At 37.1% G+C, this 18,968-nt stretch overlaps 1 protein-coding gene across 5 annotated transcripts in view; it reads right to left on the bottom strand.

Moving 5' to 3' along the window:
• Positions 1-18,968, bottom strand: part of LOC149076666 (peroxisomal acyl-coenzyme A oxidase 3-like) — a 390,438-nt gene that overhangs the window by 52,175 nt on the left and 319,295 nt on the right. For 3 of the 5 annotated variants that reach the window (XM_089244296.1, XM_089244297.1, XM_089244298.1), the window contains one exon: positions 16,034-16,169. The exons of the other annotated variants lie outside the window; for them this stretch is intronic. In XM_089244296.1, the coding sequence (XP_089100422.1) occupies positions 16,034-16,169 (136 nt within the window). The remainder of the gene's footprint in view (positions 1-16,033; positions 16,170-18,968) is intronic. 5 annotated transcript variants of the gene reach the window in all.

Genomic DNA, 18,968 nt, shown 5'->3' with positions numbered 1-18,968 from the left:
GCCACTGAAAACGTTCAAGGGCGCTTTCCCTTTCAAAGTTCTATGTGGGAATCTATTTCGTAAATAGTTCTGTGTATTTACTAATTCAGCCCACATGTCTTTCGAAAATTTTCCTTGAAGCAACAAGGACCCGACTCCTTTCATGAGGGTTCGATTATATCGTTCCGCGATACCGTTCATTTTTGGAGAGTAGATAGATATTCGTTCTTTCGCTTTTTATTCCATTCTCTCTCAAATATGTCTCGAAATATTTAGCACAAAATTAACCCATTATCGGATCTAATCCGTTTGATTTTTTTCCCCGTTTGCCGTTCGATTTTAGCGCGATAGGATTTGAAACAGATAAAAACTTCATTTTTGTGTTTCAATATTTATACACAACTGCATACCGGGAAAAATCGTCAATTATAGTATAGAAATACGTGGCTCCTCCTTTTGATAATACGGGCGCCGGTCCCCATAAGTCCATGTGACATAATTCTAATATATCGGTAGTTTGAACTTTATCGACTCCTTCAAATGATGCGCGTTTTGCTTTAGACATCATACATGTATCACAATTTTAAATTCTCCCGCGTAGTTTATCAAGCCCGTATACTAAGCCACTTTTTGAAAATTGACTTAATGCTTTAGCATTTAAATGTCCGAATCTGGTGTGCCATAACATCATGTCGTTTCTATCAAGCAAATGAGCTTCATGTTTAGTATTCATGTTAATTACCTCAGTATTAACAACAAAGTTTTCCAGATAAAGGAGCACTGAAAAATAATTTTCCATTTGCTTTGAAAACATCAATTTTTCGATCACCTAGGCGAGCTCTGTAACCCGCAATATCTATTAGTCTCCCGCTAATTAAATTTCGGCACGTACCCGGAGCATACAAAACATTTTGCAACAAAAGTTCTACATTACCTTTTGTCCTACGTATCTCAATTTTAACATCACCGGATCCAAGAACCTTTGTCGTTCCTTCTGCAATGATAGCTTCGCCATCCGGGATTTCTCGAAAAGTTGAGAAAAAGGTTCTGTTGTTGCAAAAATGTTCAGTCGCGGCTGTATTAATTAGCCACTGCACACCTTTTCGACGTTGATATCATCGCGGACGCATACAATGCACCACTTTCACTATTGTCCACACACTGAAGATTGTTTTTCTTCATTTTGCTGCTAATCACAGTTTTCCCGTTCTTTACAGTTTCTCGCGATATGTCCGATGGCGCCACATTTGTAGCACATTCTCGAGTCCTTGAATCTTGATTTCACCTTCTTGGATGATTTTCGACATTCCGTAGAACCAAACGCTGTATCTTAAGAGGTCATCTCATCTTCACGATGTTGAACTCTATCGTACTCGGACAAAAGCACTTCGCGTACTTTCGCTGATGTAAACTCTCCATCTGGAAATTGATACAACTGCATCACCACGTTGTCATACGCCTGCGGTAAATGGGCTAGAAGTTGAAACGCCACTTCATCATCGGGCACCTTTCGTCCGGCTAGTTCCAAATCGTTGACAGCTTTGAAAATTCTGCCGACGTACATAGACATCGTTTCAGACGGCATGAATTTTATTCCCATGAATTCGCTTCTAAGTGCTGCCACTGTTGCTCGTGTTTTCGGTTCACATAGGCTTGCTCTATATCTTCCCAAACCTTTCTCGGATCTGTGGTTTCTAATAAGAGGTTTTTCAATTCATCCTCTATGCTCAGGCATATGACTGAGAGCGCTTTATCCCTCTTTGCGTTGAATTGCGATATTTCTTTACGTGTAGCTTCCGATGAAGGCTCTGGTTCAGAACCATCCACAAAACCAAACAGTCCGTGATTCATCAGCAACATCTGTGTTGAATTTCCAATGACGATAATTGTCGATGATGGTCGATACTTTGAATAAGCAAAGATGCTACCATCCGACGTCATTTTCAAAATTTTTCAAGTCCCTAATTTCAACAACTCAGTCAAAAACGTGCTCTGGGCCCATAACCCTTGTTGGGGGCAGAGCGTGTTGACTGAGCTGAAGAAAGAAAAACAACGATCGGAAGTTCATTTTGAACCTTTATTCTATAAAAGTTGCAAAAAAAAAATCATTTACGTTCATCAGAAAATGCGGCCGGCAATCAAAAGGGAAGAGACAAATCGAATCCCGACATACATACTTGAAAAAAAAAAACAGACATTGCACATATAGAGAAAAAACCAGTCTATATATCCGTGCTCCCGAGGGTGAGAGCACGCCGCCGCCGATTTGCATATAGCGTCGGAACAACCGGTTCCCGCACGTGCATGGAGAGGAAAAAAAAAGGAAAACAATTCAACACTAATTTCATACACCAAGAATTTGATGGTCGGGACACCAAATACGCATTTTGACACATTTATGGGCAGTCTGTATTGGTCAAGTCGACTGAATATTTCACGTAAGTTTCGGATATGAGTTTGCTCGTCTGGAGAAGCAACCAAGATATCGTCTAAATTAAAGATGCAAAATTCTCGATTATAATCTTTCAGGACTTTCTGGTAGGACTACTATAATAAATAACTTGAGAATATTCTTATAAGTTCTTGAGGAGAATACTCTCCTGTTATTTATCATATAGTTACGTATATCCTTGAGAATATTCTCTGGAAGGACTACTTTCATAAATTACTGGGGAATATTCTTATAGAAAAGTGGTTCCCAATCTTTTTCCGTTCGCGTACCCCCAACTGGCTCAGTTCCTTTCCGCTTACCCCCAAAACCTCCGGACTCCCCCTCCCCCAATCTGTTTTACCCATTAGTTTTTGAAAAACTTCAAAAAAAGGTACATGTTGAATTAAATTAAATGGTCTATTTTTTCATTATTTAGCTTTTTTTATTTTCCACGTGAGCAAACAAATCAACACAAAGATTGGGAAAAAAATTAATATGAAGTTTTTGGGACTGTATTGAAATACGAAGTTTTGAGACATTAAGCTCAAAAGAGGGTAAATACAAACTCAAATCCGCAGATGCGGAAAAAAAAAAATATGGAAGCAAATTGAATTAATTAGTATTTATGCAAGTATACGAAGAAAATGCCCATTCAACAAGCTCAGTGCTAACAAAAACGGCAACAAAAACATTGTGGCTTTTCTAGAAAGTTCAACGTATTCGTCACCGCGGCAAGCCCAAAAACTGACTAGGTTCACCATTCCACCATTGAAGAGGATCTTTAGAGGGGTATCTGATGCGAGCTCTAGCGATTTCTCCTTTTCTGGAATCAACAATGAAGCCATTTTGATCTTTGAAGCCTTTTAATCCTTCCAAGTGGCAGACTGTTAAATTTAGCTCAGCTTGTGACAAGAAATCTTGAAGTGTTTCAAACCCTTCTGAAAAGAAAAAGCTACTTCGTGCCGAAGTTTGAACAGCAACATCAGCTACCACCTAACTTCCGTGTGCAAAAGCAAAGCATTGCGAAGGCTGTCCATGTCTTCACACAATAATTTAAACAACCTGGAGTTGGTAGGATTCACCTTGACAAAGTTGACCGCTTCATCAAGAACATTTCGCAAATTTGGAAGCGACGGTTTCGATGCTGGAATCTGTCTGTGAATATAGCAGTGAGTCCATTTCATTTTGGGAGCGACTTTTGCACTTCGTGCACATAGGTGTAAACTTATCGAAAATGTTGGGGAGAGATGGGGGGGGGGGGTGGCTCCGGCTCAAATAATGGACGCGTCGTATAACTGCGAAAATCGTAATTTTCCCTTTCCCACAAACGTTTCCCCAAAAAAGTTTTTGTAAAAAATCTGTCGTTTTGATTCAAAATTATGCTGGAGAAGAAATATTAAACTATCATAACATTATACTGTTGCTAAAGTCTCAAGTATCATTTCAAGATTTAGCAGAAAAAAAGTGTTATTTAAACCTTATGTAAAACGTCCTACACGACGTTTTTGTTGTGCTTTTGGTTTTTATATCTAAGCAAAAAGTAGATGATGTATTGAGTTCCGTTGTTGAAAGATTTTTCTCTTAAAGAAAGAACTGATAGTGAACATGTTTGAAATCAGCAGGGCCGGAACTAGAGGGGGGCAACTGCCCCGGGAGGCAAAATTTTGGGGGCGACAGTTTTAGGTGGGAACAAAGAACACGTTATAAAATTATCGAATGCAGGGGCGGCAAAACCATGTTTGCCCCAGTATGCAAAAATCCTAGTTACGGCCCTGGCTATCACCATAACATAGTCCATTCAATAATTATTTTAGTAGCTGTCAAAAGCCATTGAACTGGTCAATCATCTTAAATTTTATGGCTTTTTCAGTAAAAAATATGCATGAGAAATTACAGTCGATCCCGCTTAGCTTGGAACGTTTTTCCGTTTAGTACGATTTACTTACGTGTTCCATTTATCACTAATAATCATCGAGATTTCCCATTTGAAGCGTTTTTCCCCTTACAACGTTTCTTCATGATGAGTTTTTGAAAAACGGAATGCACTGTATTTCAGTGGCGCGTTTTTACCAATTAAAAAATTATGTGATTCGATTGATAGAAATGGTGCTGTTTTCCAAAGACTTGAGAGTTCGAATCGAAGTGAAAACATCGATTAATTGAAGTGTATACAGGCAGGGCCCCGAGTAAAGCAGGAATTATGAGGCTCTTACGTATTTTCTTTTCTTTTCGAGTGGCTGCGGAGTTCCCGGGAGCACCGGTTGAGAACTGCTGCTTCAATGAGAAGTTTCCCAAACTCTGTTCCATAGCCCTTCTTTAAAAAAAAAAAAAAAAAAAAAAAAAAGTCTTTTTCATCGCTTCCAACTCAAGTCCACCCATAGGATCCTATACTAAACCCATAGCTTCTTCCGACCCTCTGGACTATTGCATCGTCCCCTTCCCCAGGGAGCAATATTTCACATTTTGGAAAACACTGCTTTAGTGGCCATTCTTGGTTATTATACAACTTAATTTAATGAAAGGTCACCCAGCGGGGGAAGGGAAATTGCCTTTTTGATTTTTTTTTTGCACTATTTATAAATTTCTCATGATTAGTCCTGTTTGTTGCATTTACATATTTTAACCTATTTTTAGCATTAATGTGTGTATAAATGTATGTAATTGAAGAATTTTCAGAATAAGTGCATATTTTCAAGTTGTGCGGAAGATTAATTAAATTTTTATAATTTTTCAAATTAATATTGCTCATAATACAACAAAAGTTCGTTATAACGACAGCTCCCAACCACCAGCAAAATTTTCGTTGTAACGTACTTCTGGTTATAAACGAATTTTCACTTTTTAGTCTGTAAGGACATAAAATTACTGTAAATTGCTGCTTTATCTGCATTGGAACGTCTTTGAGATAATTTCGTTCTAATATTAACGAATGAACAGAACTCTCGTGATGAAATTGATTTTTGATCTCAAAGCAGTTGATTCTCTAAGAGTATGAGACGTTTTTCATAGAATTTCGTGTCACCAAAGCGGTTTAGACGAATAACTTAACAATTAAAAGTCTGAACTGTTACATTCATGCTCACTTCCTATGGATCTGTCAACATTTTCCATGGAATCGGAAATTCGACATTTTGAAATAGTTTGATGTTTGGCTGCTCAACTCCAAGGAACTTCTAACCACAATGGACCATATCCGAAGCCTGGGTGCTTTATTTGCTTGTCATTTCTTTTTCAAGTACAAAGTAAAATCTCTCGGGAGAAAAATCCGCCCATTTTTCGACATTATTCATGCTTTGTTACTTGTGTGCACGTGTAGTTTGCTTCTTTGTGGAGCAATTTTTTCTTTCTATTAGAGAGCAGCTACAGTACTAGTAACTAGAAATTCCTTAATAAAATACATGAAGTAAGTTGAAAGTCATTTGCATGAGAATATTTTTTTGCAAATGAATATGCACGGAGTTAAATAGAAAAGATGCATTTACGAACGTTATTTCATTATTTGCGTGGTCATTTGTTCTTTAACATAATTTGTATCAGTTTTAGTTCATATTTTGCCATTTTTTAGTGGAAAATTCGGGCTCTAATTATTACAATCTCATTTCACGTATTGTTACCAAAGTGAATGGGACTGCCCCTGAGCAGGAGCGTACCCAAGCCAAGACCGATCTATTGGGGGGGGGCACGGAATTCTTCCGTGCGGAACAATTGCGGAAATTTTGTAGTGCTTAAGCAAAGAACGGATATAACAGACTTTGTGAAGAAAGCTTACTCAGTGCCGTCTTAACGCATGGGCCCACTCGGGCACGGCTCGGGGACCTCACTAGGAGAGGGGCTTCAGAAAGATGAGTAAAATTTATCGAGAATTTCTAAGGTGGGGCCTCAGAAAAATCACTTGGCCAGGGGGCCCATGATGTTCTTAAGACGGCCCTGAGCTTACTATGCTTATTTTAAAATAAAACTAGGTGATCAAGATAAGGCATGGGCGCCAAAGAAAGTTTGCCGCTATTGTGTTGAAAGGTTAAGGTTATGGACAAAAGGAAAGAAAACGTGCATGCCGTTTGTAATTCAGAGGGAGCCTAAAGACCACCTTAATGACTGTTACTTCTGCTTAATTAATGTTGTACAGGGATGCAATGTAAAAAATAAGAACAAAATTGTGTATCCCAGCATTCCTTCAGCCATTAAGCCAGTTCCACATGGACAAGAAGTGCCTGCCCCTGTTCCTCCAGCTGCTTTACAAAACGTGGCAGACGATGTTGAATGTGAAAATGCTGCAATCTCAGAAAATGATAGTGATGATGTCTATGAGCATGAAGATGACTTTAATTCACAACGGTTCTCCCAGAGTGAACTTAATGATCTAGTACGTGATCTGAACTTGCCTAAGGAATCTGCAGAACTACTTGGCTCCCGGCTTAAAAGCAAGAATCTTCTGGCACCAGGAACACATTTTTCTTGGTACACACACAGAGAAAAAGAACTACTTCCTTTATTCTCAAAGAAAGATTCATTGGTTTACTGCAATAACATAAACAAGTTGATGCACTTCTATGGCATTGCACAAGACTCCTCCAAGAGTAGTCTCAAAGGCGTGTTACTGCCTAATGGGAATGTATATGGGTCCATTAATGTGGCCCCTTTATTTCAAATGAAAGAGGCATTCGAGAACATGAAAGAAATGTTAAGAAATATTCAGTATGCGTTACACAAATGGCTTATCTGTGGTGACTTCAAACTTATAGGAATACTATTATGACAACAAGCTGGGTACACAAAAATGCCTTGCTTTCTATGTGAGTGGAACAGTCGGGCAAAGCAAAAGCATTAGATTGTGAGAGTTTGGCCAGAGCGGAGAAATGTTTGTTCCTGGGACTGAATATATCCTGCACGAACTGCTCGTAGACACCCAAAAAATCTTGCTTATTGTTGGATGTTGAAGAGGGACAGAATCGATGAAGGATCTGCAAGAAAGTCAAAAAGGAGAAAGTTTGTTAAATGGAACACTGTTTGCTTTTCGTTTTATTAAAGAACTAGCTGATACCCGGCGACGTTGCCCGCCCCGTAAAAAATTGAAAAACTTATTTTTTTTTAATCAAAAAAATGTCTGCATCAAGTAAGAAAAATTTACTTTTATTTTTAAATATTTTAGCTAAAAACTTCAGGCAATCGCTTGTGGATACACAATATTTTTTGTTTTCCCATCTGGTATGTAGATATACAAATTTTTGGGATTACCATTACGCGAACAGGCGACGTAAGGCTGTCCGTGAGAAATACAGGGCTCAAGTAGGTTGATACCTGCCACTGCTAATGACTGGCCTTGCGCTTTGTTGATTTTCATGGCAAAAGTAAAAAAAATCGGGAACTGTAATTGCTTTAAAGTGAATGGCATTTCTTCAGTGATAATTGGGATACCTGGAATGAAGATGTCTTCTCCTTTAAGCCATGGTGTTGCGATCTGGGGTGTAGATTTATTATCGTTCCATGTGGTGATTGCTCTCTTGGTTATATAGGACAGACAAGGAGACCGCAAGAGTTTTTCACAAAGTCAAGTCCACAGTTGATCTAGATTTCTACGAAGGCACATATATTCGGGCCTTCAAAAATATACTTGTGAACGATAATAAATCTACACCCCCGATCGCAACACCATGGCTTAAATTCATTTTGAGCGGGAATTACAAGAAAATTCGAATGGACCAATCGGATAGCACTATTCCGCAAAAGTCCAATCAGGACGCTGCATTAGTATCTCACGCAGGCTCACAGCTTCATTCTGACCACGACGTTTGAAGTGAACAGACGTACTTCTTCCGCTGAGCAACCGAGCGTGAAGATTTGGTATTCAACCCAAATGGGAAACTCGGTCAGTGAAACTAGTGGTTAAATTTTTCCACTGAAGACGGCACCCATTGGTGTTGAAATGCATTAGGACTTTTATTATTTTTTGTGTATTTGCCTTATTCGTTGGTGTCTTCTAAATATTCTTGGGCAAAGTGGATCAACTCTTCTATGTAGCTATTTGTACACAATTCAGTCAATACATCTGAAATATTTATTTTTTCTGACTTTATTTTGCATAATTAATTTGAAAGTAGATATGTTCGCTGCTGTTTCGTGTCGAAATTTTATTTCCTCCTGCATTGAGAGCAGTTTTTATCTACTTGTTTAATCATGGGAGCACATTTTTCAGATCTAATATATAAACATTTTTTTTTTAATATTGAGTAAATCCCATTTCTCAGGTCTATAATTAATTAAAAATACAAATATTAATGTGCTGAGTGACGTGAAATTTAATGAAATAGGCTACTTTTTAAATAAATAATATAGTTTGCAAATTCAACTTGCATTTTAAACCATTAAATTTAAATGCAAGTCAATTCCCTGTATAAGCATTCTTGCACTATTCAGAATACTTTATAATTCAATAATTTTGTTGCCTATATGCTGAATATTATAAATACTACACCTATAACATTTTACATTTTCTTGTAGGTGTCTCTATGCTGCTGTGTTTGCAGCGGTAGGTCAAACTGCAAGGGGAAGCGAAAGACCGAATGGAATCTTCATCTTACTGAGAAAGGAACGACAAAGTTACCAATTAAAAGAAAGTCACCAAAGGAAAAATGATGAAATCAATGAAAAGCAATTCAAAGAGTGTCACTGTTTCGCTCAATAATCATCTTGTAGCCGAGTCTTCTTATGAGTGGTTCCTAGGAAAAAACTCAGCGTACTTCATGGTAAAATTAGTGAATTTATCCTTTCTGCCTGAATAGTTGGAACTGAGTTTTATGAAAGCTGCCCGCTATTACTCAGAAATGATATTATGGACATCAATATTTTATTTCACCAATCCAGCTTCATATCGCTTTGGGAGGAATTCAAATAAACTGATACTACCTCATGCATATTACTTCAAGTATTGCTACAAAAAGTAGGTGTCCTAGCGTATGGTACAGAATTCAAACGTGAAACCTCTAAACACAAAAAGTGCTGAAGTTGTGAACTTCTTGAAATTGAAAAGTTAGTTGGTTTGATAATGGCCAAAATTTGTGTAATTATTTTAAGCTTGGAACATTTTATAAGAAAGCTTCAATTAAAAGTTTGACATCAGTATAATATTCAAAGGTAAAATATTCAAGGTAAGAGTCTCATGATTGTATCAAAATAATATCTAAAGTATTCCTGAATAATTACATAAAAACTAAAAATGATAACTTTAACACCAAATCTTCAATTAAGGGGTCTCGTAACATTGTGGAAAACTATGCTCTAATAGAAATATCATTAAAAATACTATTTAACCATCGATTTATTCCAAATTTTTTACACATGTTTTTGATTGTACGTGCTATCCTATGCTGGTATAAAATTTTACATATCTTAGATACTTAATTTTTTGTGAATTTTCAAAAAAAATCATTAAAACAGCTTGCATGCATGATAAAATACCATGACATCAATGCAATTGATTAAAAATAAAGGAAACTGTTCAATTCATGAAATAAAGCAAAATTTTGAGATTTCATTGACTCAATCTTCTTTAAAATTAAATTTTAACTATAAAAATTTTTGGAATTTGAAATTTAAGCTTTAAAATTTGATTTTAAATAAGATTGAGTCTTTTGCTTCATTTCATGAATTTCCTTTATTATTTTTTTAAATCAATTTTTATTCAATTACCTACATTGATGCATTTTATCATGCACGCAAGCTGTTTTTAATGTTTTTTTCTTTTTTTGAAAATTTACAAAAAATTAAGTATCTAAGATACGTAAAACTTTATACCAGCATAGGATAGCACATATAATCAAGAACATGTGTCAAAAATTTAGAATAAATCAATGGGTTGAATAGTATTTTTAATATTTCTACTAGAGTATAGTTTTTGCCATGCTAAAAGGTATGACACCTCATAAAAGAACTCTTCGATTAAAAGAAACTTGCTTCTATAAAACAATTTTAATTGCATTGAATATTTTATTTTTTAAATTTGAAGTATTTAAAAAAAAAAGTGTCTGTGTGCATTTTGAGTAGACATATGAAAAAATGTTTTGCACATTTTTCAGGAGATATGTCTTTTTAATTTTGAAACTTAACATGGGAATCAATGTTTTTTTTAAATATTAACATTTTATTTTCAGAATTTTAGTTGAATATTTATTTCTAAGTGCTCACAATTCACCATTTAAAATTAGAAATTAAAATTTATTTTACTGAAATTATATAAGTGAGTGCAACAAGAGAGTAAGACTTTTCATAATGTGAAATCCTATCAGAATTATATAATGTGTTTTCCAAGTTCCCCTCATAGATTAATAAATTTGAACAATTACAAAAATTTTATGTTTAGAGCAGCAACTAATTTCCCTTTGAATTAGAATTGATAATATGAATGTAGCTTTCAGTGAAAAAAAAATATTTTAATGACATTGTTGTTTTTATTTTTGTACATTGCCTGTGTATCCTTTTATTTTAAATACAAATTCGAATGTCATATAAATAAAAAAATGAAAAGTCAAATATATATATTGCCTGATTTTTCAAAAATATTTGCTTCGGAGCAAAAAAAAAAAACACCTAGAAATACGTGTTGGCAGAGAATTTAAGAAACCTCTTTTTTTAATAATTGTTAAATTACCTCTTTTTTTAATAATTGTTAAATTACCTCTTTTTATAATTTTATTATTCATTAATTTAACATTCAGTGTTTTCCGTATACCATACTAGGTAATAATTGCAATAAAAAAATCTGTTCTGGGTAGGAGAAGGAGGTATCTGTGAATCAAATAAATAATTAATTTCAAAAAACATGTTCAATCCAAAGGTTCATTTACTTTCATTGTTTACTAGTAGCAAAAGCCTCTGATAATTGAACATGTGAAATTTAGCTCATGTAATAAATTTAAAACAAATATACAGTCGATCCTGCTTATAACGTTCCCATTTAGAGAATTTTTCCACTTAGTATGACTTATTTTCGTCGTCCCAACTCATAATAATTCTCATTCCCTGTTTATTGTTTTTCTGCTTACAACGTTTTCATGACAGCTTTTTGAAAAACATTATAAGCAGGATCCACTGTAATTAAAAGTTAGAGAGGCACACATTTATATATTTACTAAAAGAATTTATTAATATATATGTATATATATACAGGATGATTATAAAAAAACTATCCCGACATATGGGCCCCTAACTATCATACCATTCACAGAAACTGAATGAAATTTTGGCATAAGGTATTTTGATGTATGCGCTCAAGAATGATATGGAAAACAACAGTGTCACTCCAACAGTTACGGTTACAGTGAGAAAATTTCGAAAATATCAAATGGCAACACCAAGTTTTTTGTATTGGAATGTGATCTCCATTGTGAAAAACCCTAAATAGCGTTCGAACGGCAACTGTAGCATGAAAATCACCAGCAGTAGATAGGCTAAAAGTGAGGACAACCAATAAGGACAGAGAAGCAGCATAACATAAAGAATTTTATTGTGTTTCACAAATTTTCCACATGACCTTGCGGAGGACTAATCAGGCTGGGATCTCAGCTGAAGAAACGGTGGGACAAATGAAACGAACATTAATGCTCTGGTGCACGGCAAAGTCCTTTTTACTTTTTCCTTGCCTAGCTCCGGGGATTTTCGTGCTACAGGTGCCCTTCCAATACTATTTAATGTTTTTCAGTATGGAGATCGCATTCCAATACAAAAAACTTGGTGTTGCCATTTGATATTTTCGAAATTTTCTCACTGTAACCGTAACTGTTAGAGTGACACTGTTGTTTTCCATATCATTCTTGAGCGCATACCTCAAAATACCTTATGCCAAAATTTCATTGTTTCTGTGAATGGTATGATAGTCAGGGGCCCATATGTCGGGATAGTTTTTTTATAATCACCCAGTATCTATATATATAAAATTGATTTTCTGTGTGTCTGTGTGTGTGTATGTTCTCTATACAAATCTACAATTTTAGATCAATCGTCGCCAAATTTTGCATATATACCAAATGGGACCCAATTTGAACGATAGGCTACTTTAAAATTTCGTCAGCCCAGGGCAAATGCCCCAAATGGGCAAAAAACTGTCCGGCAACAATGGTTTTTGGGCCTCAACAATCACTTTCCGAATGTTTACTTTGGTTACCGTGGTTCCCTAGCAATGCGTTTCAGACGTGTATATGCCTTTACAACGGTTTGTCACTTCTTTAATCCTGTTAGTATATGTATAATAGTTTATGCCTTTATAATGGTTTGCCACATTTTCAATATACTCTCAGTAATGAGGCTTTTTGAATAGACGTCATAATCATCATCAGCATCGCTTTGAGAGTCAGGAAAAGGGTGATCCTCATAGAAATCAGTACTAAAATTGTCGATTTTACTGTAGAAATGCGGAAATTAGTGGGATTTTCCGCCCCATCAATAATTTTAAAAATTGTATTGAATTCTCGATTTTTGAAATATTCAGTTCGCTTAGAGATATACGAAGCCCAGGAGATTAAATATGAAGTAAATATGCCAAACCTATACTTTTGAGTTGGATATTCGAGCAATATCATTGATTTCATTTATATCTTCTCAAGTATGAAAATTAATGTCTCCATATTGTCTCTTTTGATATTTATTTGCATAAATTCATGTGGGTTAGGATATTTTAAAATTAGTTATGAGCCCGTGAAAAGTGCATCGAAAAAATTCCACAGCTTTAACTAAGGATTTTTGGAAGCTGGAACAGACAGATGGATAACTTGAAGTTCAGGGGGGGGGGGATCGAAATACCTAGCGCCCCTTAAAAAAAGAAAAATATATATTCATTTCTACGTTTCTGTGTAAATCTAGATTTGTTTATTTCATGAATCGCACAGGTCGCCATATTGGTTAACTTGGACACAGTTTGTATGTCCCTCAAGAAAAAGAGAGGGAGATATCACGTGATCCAAAAAAGCCTCATTGAAGAAAACCCGGGCAGCGCCGGGTATTATAGCTAGTATATATATATTCCCCCCCCCCCTTCTGATCAATTTTCCATTTCTTTCAAAAAATCTCAGCTCTTTCAATAATATATTTTGATTTAAATTTAAAGCAAATGAGATTCCCTCTCTCAGACATTTATCTTCCGATTCCCTATTCATATAAATCCTTGAGAAGCGATTTCTTCGTAGAATGATTCTATTTTCCCTCCTGATGGGCCCCCCCCCCTGATCTGTCGCTATTTAACTGGCACATATTTTACACCTGAATATAGGAGCTATGTCAGATTTATGTTGGTGAAACTCTTTCAATAATATATTTTGATTTAAATTTAAAGCAAATGAGATTCCCTCTCTCAGACATTTATCTTCCGATTCCCTATTCATATAAATCCTTGAGAAGCGATTTCTTCGTAGAATGATTCTATTTTCCCTCCTGATGGCCCCCCCCCCCTGATCTGTCGCTATTTAACTGGCACATATTTTACACCTGAATATAGGAGCTATGTCAGATTTATGTTGGTGAAACTCAAGTGTGTTTGTGAGTGTGTGCACAGCATTCAGCGTGTTTTGTGTCCAGTTGGTGGTGCCATCTATCTAGGGCTGCAACTAGATATTTTTTCAAATGGGACAAGCATTATGTCACCACGTGTAATATAGAAGAAGCAATTATAAAGGGTGAATTCACCACCCTCCTCTAGTCCAGAGCCCAGGGCACTAGACCCACACCCAGTTGCGACCCTGCATCTATTCTCTTGCTTTGGTAAAGCCTGGATTTTAAATTTAATGTATACATATTTGTGTTGTAAGTCTGTGTGATTTTCGCGGCGACCAGAACATTTTTCAAAGGAATAGCCAACTCAAAATTTGAGAACCTTAGAAAATCACATTTTTAGCCGATTACCATTGTGCAATCACGAGTTCCAAACCCGGATTTTAACCAAAGACAAAATTGGGGGAGAAGGGGGGGAAGTATGGAAGCCCCTAAGAAAATTAAAACACAGTATAAAAGACAGTATTTTCTCCAATGTTAATCTAAAATTCTTTTTGAGCATTAGTGACCCACAATTTTGGAAGAAATCCTTGTGCCCCTCCAAAACTCGATTCTGCGTACACAACAGTGATTTTCGCGATGCGAAACGGTGACTACCACATAGCAGCTAGATGACAAAACTGGATATTCAAGGTAGAGTTTTCACAAATTTTTTTTTCATATACTCTGTTTATAATTATTTTCTGTCGACTAAACAAACTTTGTTACTTACTGACGATTTCTGTGCCGTGCCACAAACAGTTTTAGGAAGAAAAGAAACTAGTTTCCGAACTTGCTGCTTGGAACGCCGATGTCGATGGGGGCGCATGTGCGTTACTCCTCATTTGCATGTTTAGTGATTTGAGAGCTGTATATAATCACGTCCGTACTTCAAATCGCTCTTCAGTTTCATGTAGCGCTAAAATCTTCAAATCATCCGAACAACTCGGCTGGTCCGATGTTCCCGTCACGCAAGTTCCCGTCAGCTGCTCTCCAAGAATACCGTTCAGGGATGTGTGGTGTCCGTTCTCGATCTTAATATCTTCGTAGATCTTGCCGACTGCGATCTGGCGTTGGCTCGCATGGTCAATAGCAGTGATCTGATAGTTTCCTCGTATGACGCTGCAATCTGATCTACCTCTTCATCACGACGTCCGCCATCTGACTCCACCGCTTGAACGCCGAAATCCACGTGTAGCACGCGATGTCCGCGATCTAATGACGCTTCTTCGTCAACGCCCTGGGCTCGTAGAGGTATCCGTTAACTGGACTCCACCACTTGATCGCTGAATACCTTGTGTGGTTCTACCGGTGTTCGTGATCTAGTATCGCCTCATCAACGCCCTGGGTTCGTCACGATATCCGTCATCTGACTTCTACTGCTTGATCGGTGAAGACCAAGTGTGGCTCTGTCGACGTCCGTGATCCGATTCCGCCGCCTCGTCGACGCCTTGGGTTCGTCGCCGAGTTCTATGTGTGACTCTACCGGCATCCGTGGTCGAGCATCGTTTCTTGAAGACCATAGCTGAGTGTCATTTCCGTCCTAGTTGCTTCACCATAAGTATACTTTGCGATTTTCCTACTAGTGAAGGGTTTGCCCTTGAATTGATGTCTTAACTAATGTTTTAATTTGTAATAATAGAAATAGTTGTTCGAAACTGTTTTGTTCATTGGCAGATAAAGACATACGTTGCAGAACGATCTTAGATTTACGATTTTTCAAAAAATGCGCATTCGCAATCTTGTAGGAACAAGGTGAATTGCCACTGTATAAATGCTGTCTTTGGATGCCGGCAGATAGCCACGAAAATACCATAATTTCCAGTATGTAACGGGAGGGGTGAAACTCCACACGGAAATAGAAACTGCAAAATTTGAAAATTCTGTACACGGCCCCTCATTAAGGGAAGCAACTAAATAGCTTAAACACCCCATGTGTGTATCAATTTGGTTCACCCGCGTGAACCAAATTTTTGTATCCTTTTCCGAAATTCCGGGTATTTGACGCGCTAAGCGCGTCATCTATGCACATACAGTGTCACATCTATGTGGGAAAAGTAAGACTATCAAAAATATATATATATTAATTTCACAGAACATGTTTCATACCTTCATGCAAAATAGAGAAGTATTTTTGCAAGCACCACAGACCATACAAGCATCCAACTTTGCTTAGCACATTTGAAATTTCTTGCTCTGGATTTTCATGGACGATAAAGTCGTAGAATTTCTTTAGAACTGTGTGCTGTCAAATAGATTTAAAGTAAGAAAGAGTAAAATTTAAATATACACTTGATGCTTGTTAAAAAGTCTATTATAATGACCGGTATGACACAGGCCCCAAATATTTTCCTATTTCTACCATGTTATTTTTATCGAATACGTGAATGAACAGTGAAAATCATTCAATCCATTACAACAACTGAATTCAGCTAGCCCTCTGACGTTCCCCCCCCCCCCCAAAGAAATGGCAAACAATGTGGGTGACTTTGACCTTTCATGCACTTGGAAAAAGGTTGCGAGACAAACGATTTAAAAATAAATTGTTGGTTATTACTAGCGCTGTTTATAGTTCTGTAATGCACCAACATATGGAACTGTGTTCTTTTTTATATTTTTGTACTAATTTTCTTGTGCAGATGTTTGGTCTTCGGCGCTCATTGTTATCACCGTTCCAGAGGCATGGAAGTGTAATATTTATCTGATCAATTCGGAGTTCAATAAACATTTTTTATTTCGTTTATACCTGGAATTCTTCTTTGTTTTGCAGTCACGAAAAGAAAATTTTTTTGGGGCTCATCCAAATCAGATTATTTTGCCTTAAAATGGCGACTCAGACAGAAATCGTCAAGCTATGTGGATGAGAAAAGGCTGTTCTGACTCGCATTGCCAGTTTTGCAGAGTCGCTGGAGGACCCTACATCAACAGAAGCACTCTTGGCAAGACTAGAAAGGAATGAAGATGCTTTCAAAAGGTTCATGGAGTATGACCAAGCACTTTCAGGCGAGTTATGGGAGAAGTTGAAGCAGTATTTAGATGTCAAATCAAAGATGAACTGATTTATCAATTCCAAGAAGACGGTGTAGACATTGGACTCCAACTACGCATCTCAAGTCCAGAACCTGGTCGCTCGGACAAGTACAAATCTCAGCATGAATGACTAACTGAAACGGTTTTGGGATGTCGAATCAATTCCTTGTGCAAAAAGTTCCTGAACTAACTCCTGAGGGGGAATTCTGTGTAGGAAATTTCAAGGAAAATGTCTCGATTTGGAAATTTGCACGACTCTGCATTCCTGCGTCTGCAGTCGATGCAATGGAAATTCAAACATGATCCAGAATTTTCAATGGAATGCAGATTGTTTATGCAAAAATACGCAGATTTGGGTCGCATGCACTTGGCTGATGATGACTTCTTGATTATTGCATAAGCATTCTAGTTCAACCACAAAATTGAGTCGTTTTCGATAGCTCGTGTGCTAGTAGGAATACAGTCTTTTAATTCCATTCTTGGTGTTGGTCCCAAATTACAACGTGATATACTTGAAATATTGCTGACTTTTCAAGTTGATAAAATTGCATTTTCGACAGACATTGCTACACAATGCACAGACAAATACTTGCATTTCCTTCTGATCAATCATATCAACTTATTTTATGACATGACAATTCATCTGATCCCGTCGCTGTACAAAAATTAAAAACTGTCACCTACAGTTTGTCTTGCTCTTCGTTGCTGGCTACCAGATGCTTGAAGCAAATAAGCATAGACAGTCAAGGCCCATTGATAATTTTCGTCGCACCATGGCCATTTTCCGCACACGAGGGCTAATTAGACCGGGACCTACAATTTATTGCCGATTACGAATGGCAGGCTTGTTTTTTATACTCCTCTCTCTGTCTCTCTCTCCTAGGGGAACTCCTTGCGTAGCAATTTTGTCCTGCGGTCTTGTCACCGTTTTTGTTGTACCCCTGTGTCAGGAAATTTTTCTGACAAGGATGAACCGGGTATTGAACTTGTGACACCTCTAAACATCCTTTGGTACTTCCGGAGAGTATCTTATCGACCTGGGCTACAGTGCCCGACAATCAAGGCGATTATTCGGATGCAGCAAGAACTATTTCGAGTGACTTCTGCATAGATGATTTGCTATCTGGTGCAGATACTACAGATGATGCCAAGCAGTTGTGCTCACAAATGTCTCTCTCTGTTACTTTGAATCAGAGGTTTTGAGCTTCGTAAGTAGAGATTGAATTTGCAGTCACTGTTAAGAAAACTAGATGCAGATTTTGACCTCCACAATATTGCAGATGACAGCAATGAACAGTCCAAGGTCTTGGGATTGAACTGGAACTCTGTGGATGATGCATTTTTCTTCACACCATTTTTGAACATCAATGTTCCCTTGACGAAACACAAATTTCTCTCGCGATCTGCTGATATTCGATCTAATGGGATTAATTTTCTCATGTATAATATGGATCAAAATGTGCTACAGGTACCTCATTATGCATCAGCATCAGAGGGTCTGGTATCATCATATGGATTTAGCTCGAGCTTATGCTGCTGTGATTTGTTATTGTCAAGGAAATTCTGAGCATACTAATGTCACTTTGTTTGCATCGAAGACTAAGGTAGCACCTGTGACAACTGTCGATCCCAAAACTTGAACTTTATGGTGCATTCTTGTTAGCTCAGCTATTTAGATTGGTAACTTGATAAATTTCAGCACCAGACATTCAAGTTTTTGCATGGAGTGATTCCAGAGAGGTTTTGTCCTGGTTTTTTCATTTTAACCCATGAAAATGAAAAAACCTTTGTCGCCAACCGGACTTCTGAAATTCTTGATATGGTACCAGTAAGAATGTGGAATCGTGTCACATCAAAGAACAACCCAGCTGATCTTATGTCTCGAGGAATTAGTCATGAGCTGCTACAAGAATGTGAACTCTGGTGGCATGGACCACCATTTCTCTGTGATTCATCCATGAACTCTTAAGCCAAATGATGACTTACTGTAATTAACCCCTGGTATCTGAAGAAA

Source organism: Pholcus phalangioides, unplaced genomic scaffold (genome assembly GCF_987345545.1).
Source record: "Pholcus phalangioides strain wild (caught in Gottingen) unplaced genomic scaffold, Ppha-v1.0 ptg000015l_1, whole genome shotgun sequence".
Taxonomy (NCBI): Eukaryota; Metazoa; Arthropoda; class Arachnida; order Araneae; family Pholcidae; genus Pholcus; species Pholcus phalangioides.
Note: the sequence above shows the minus strand (reverse complement) of the source record. Positions and strands in the feature narration are given on the sequence as shown.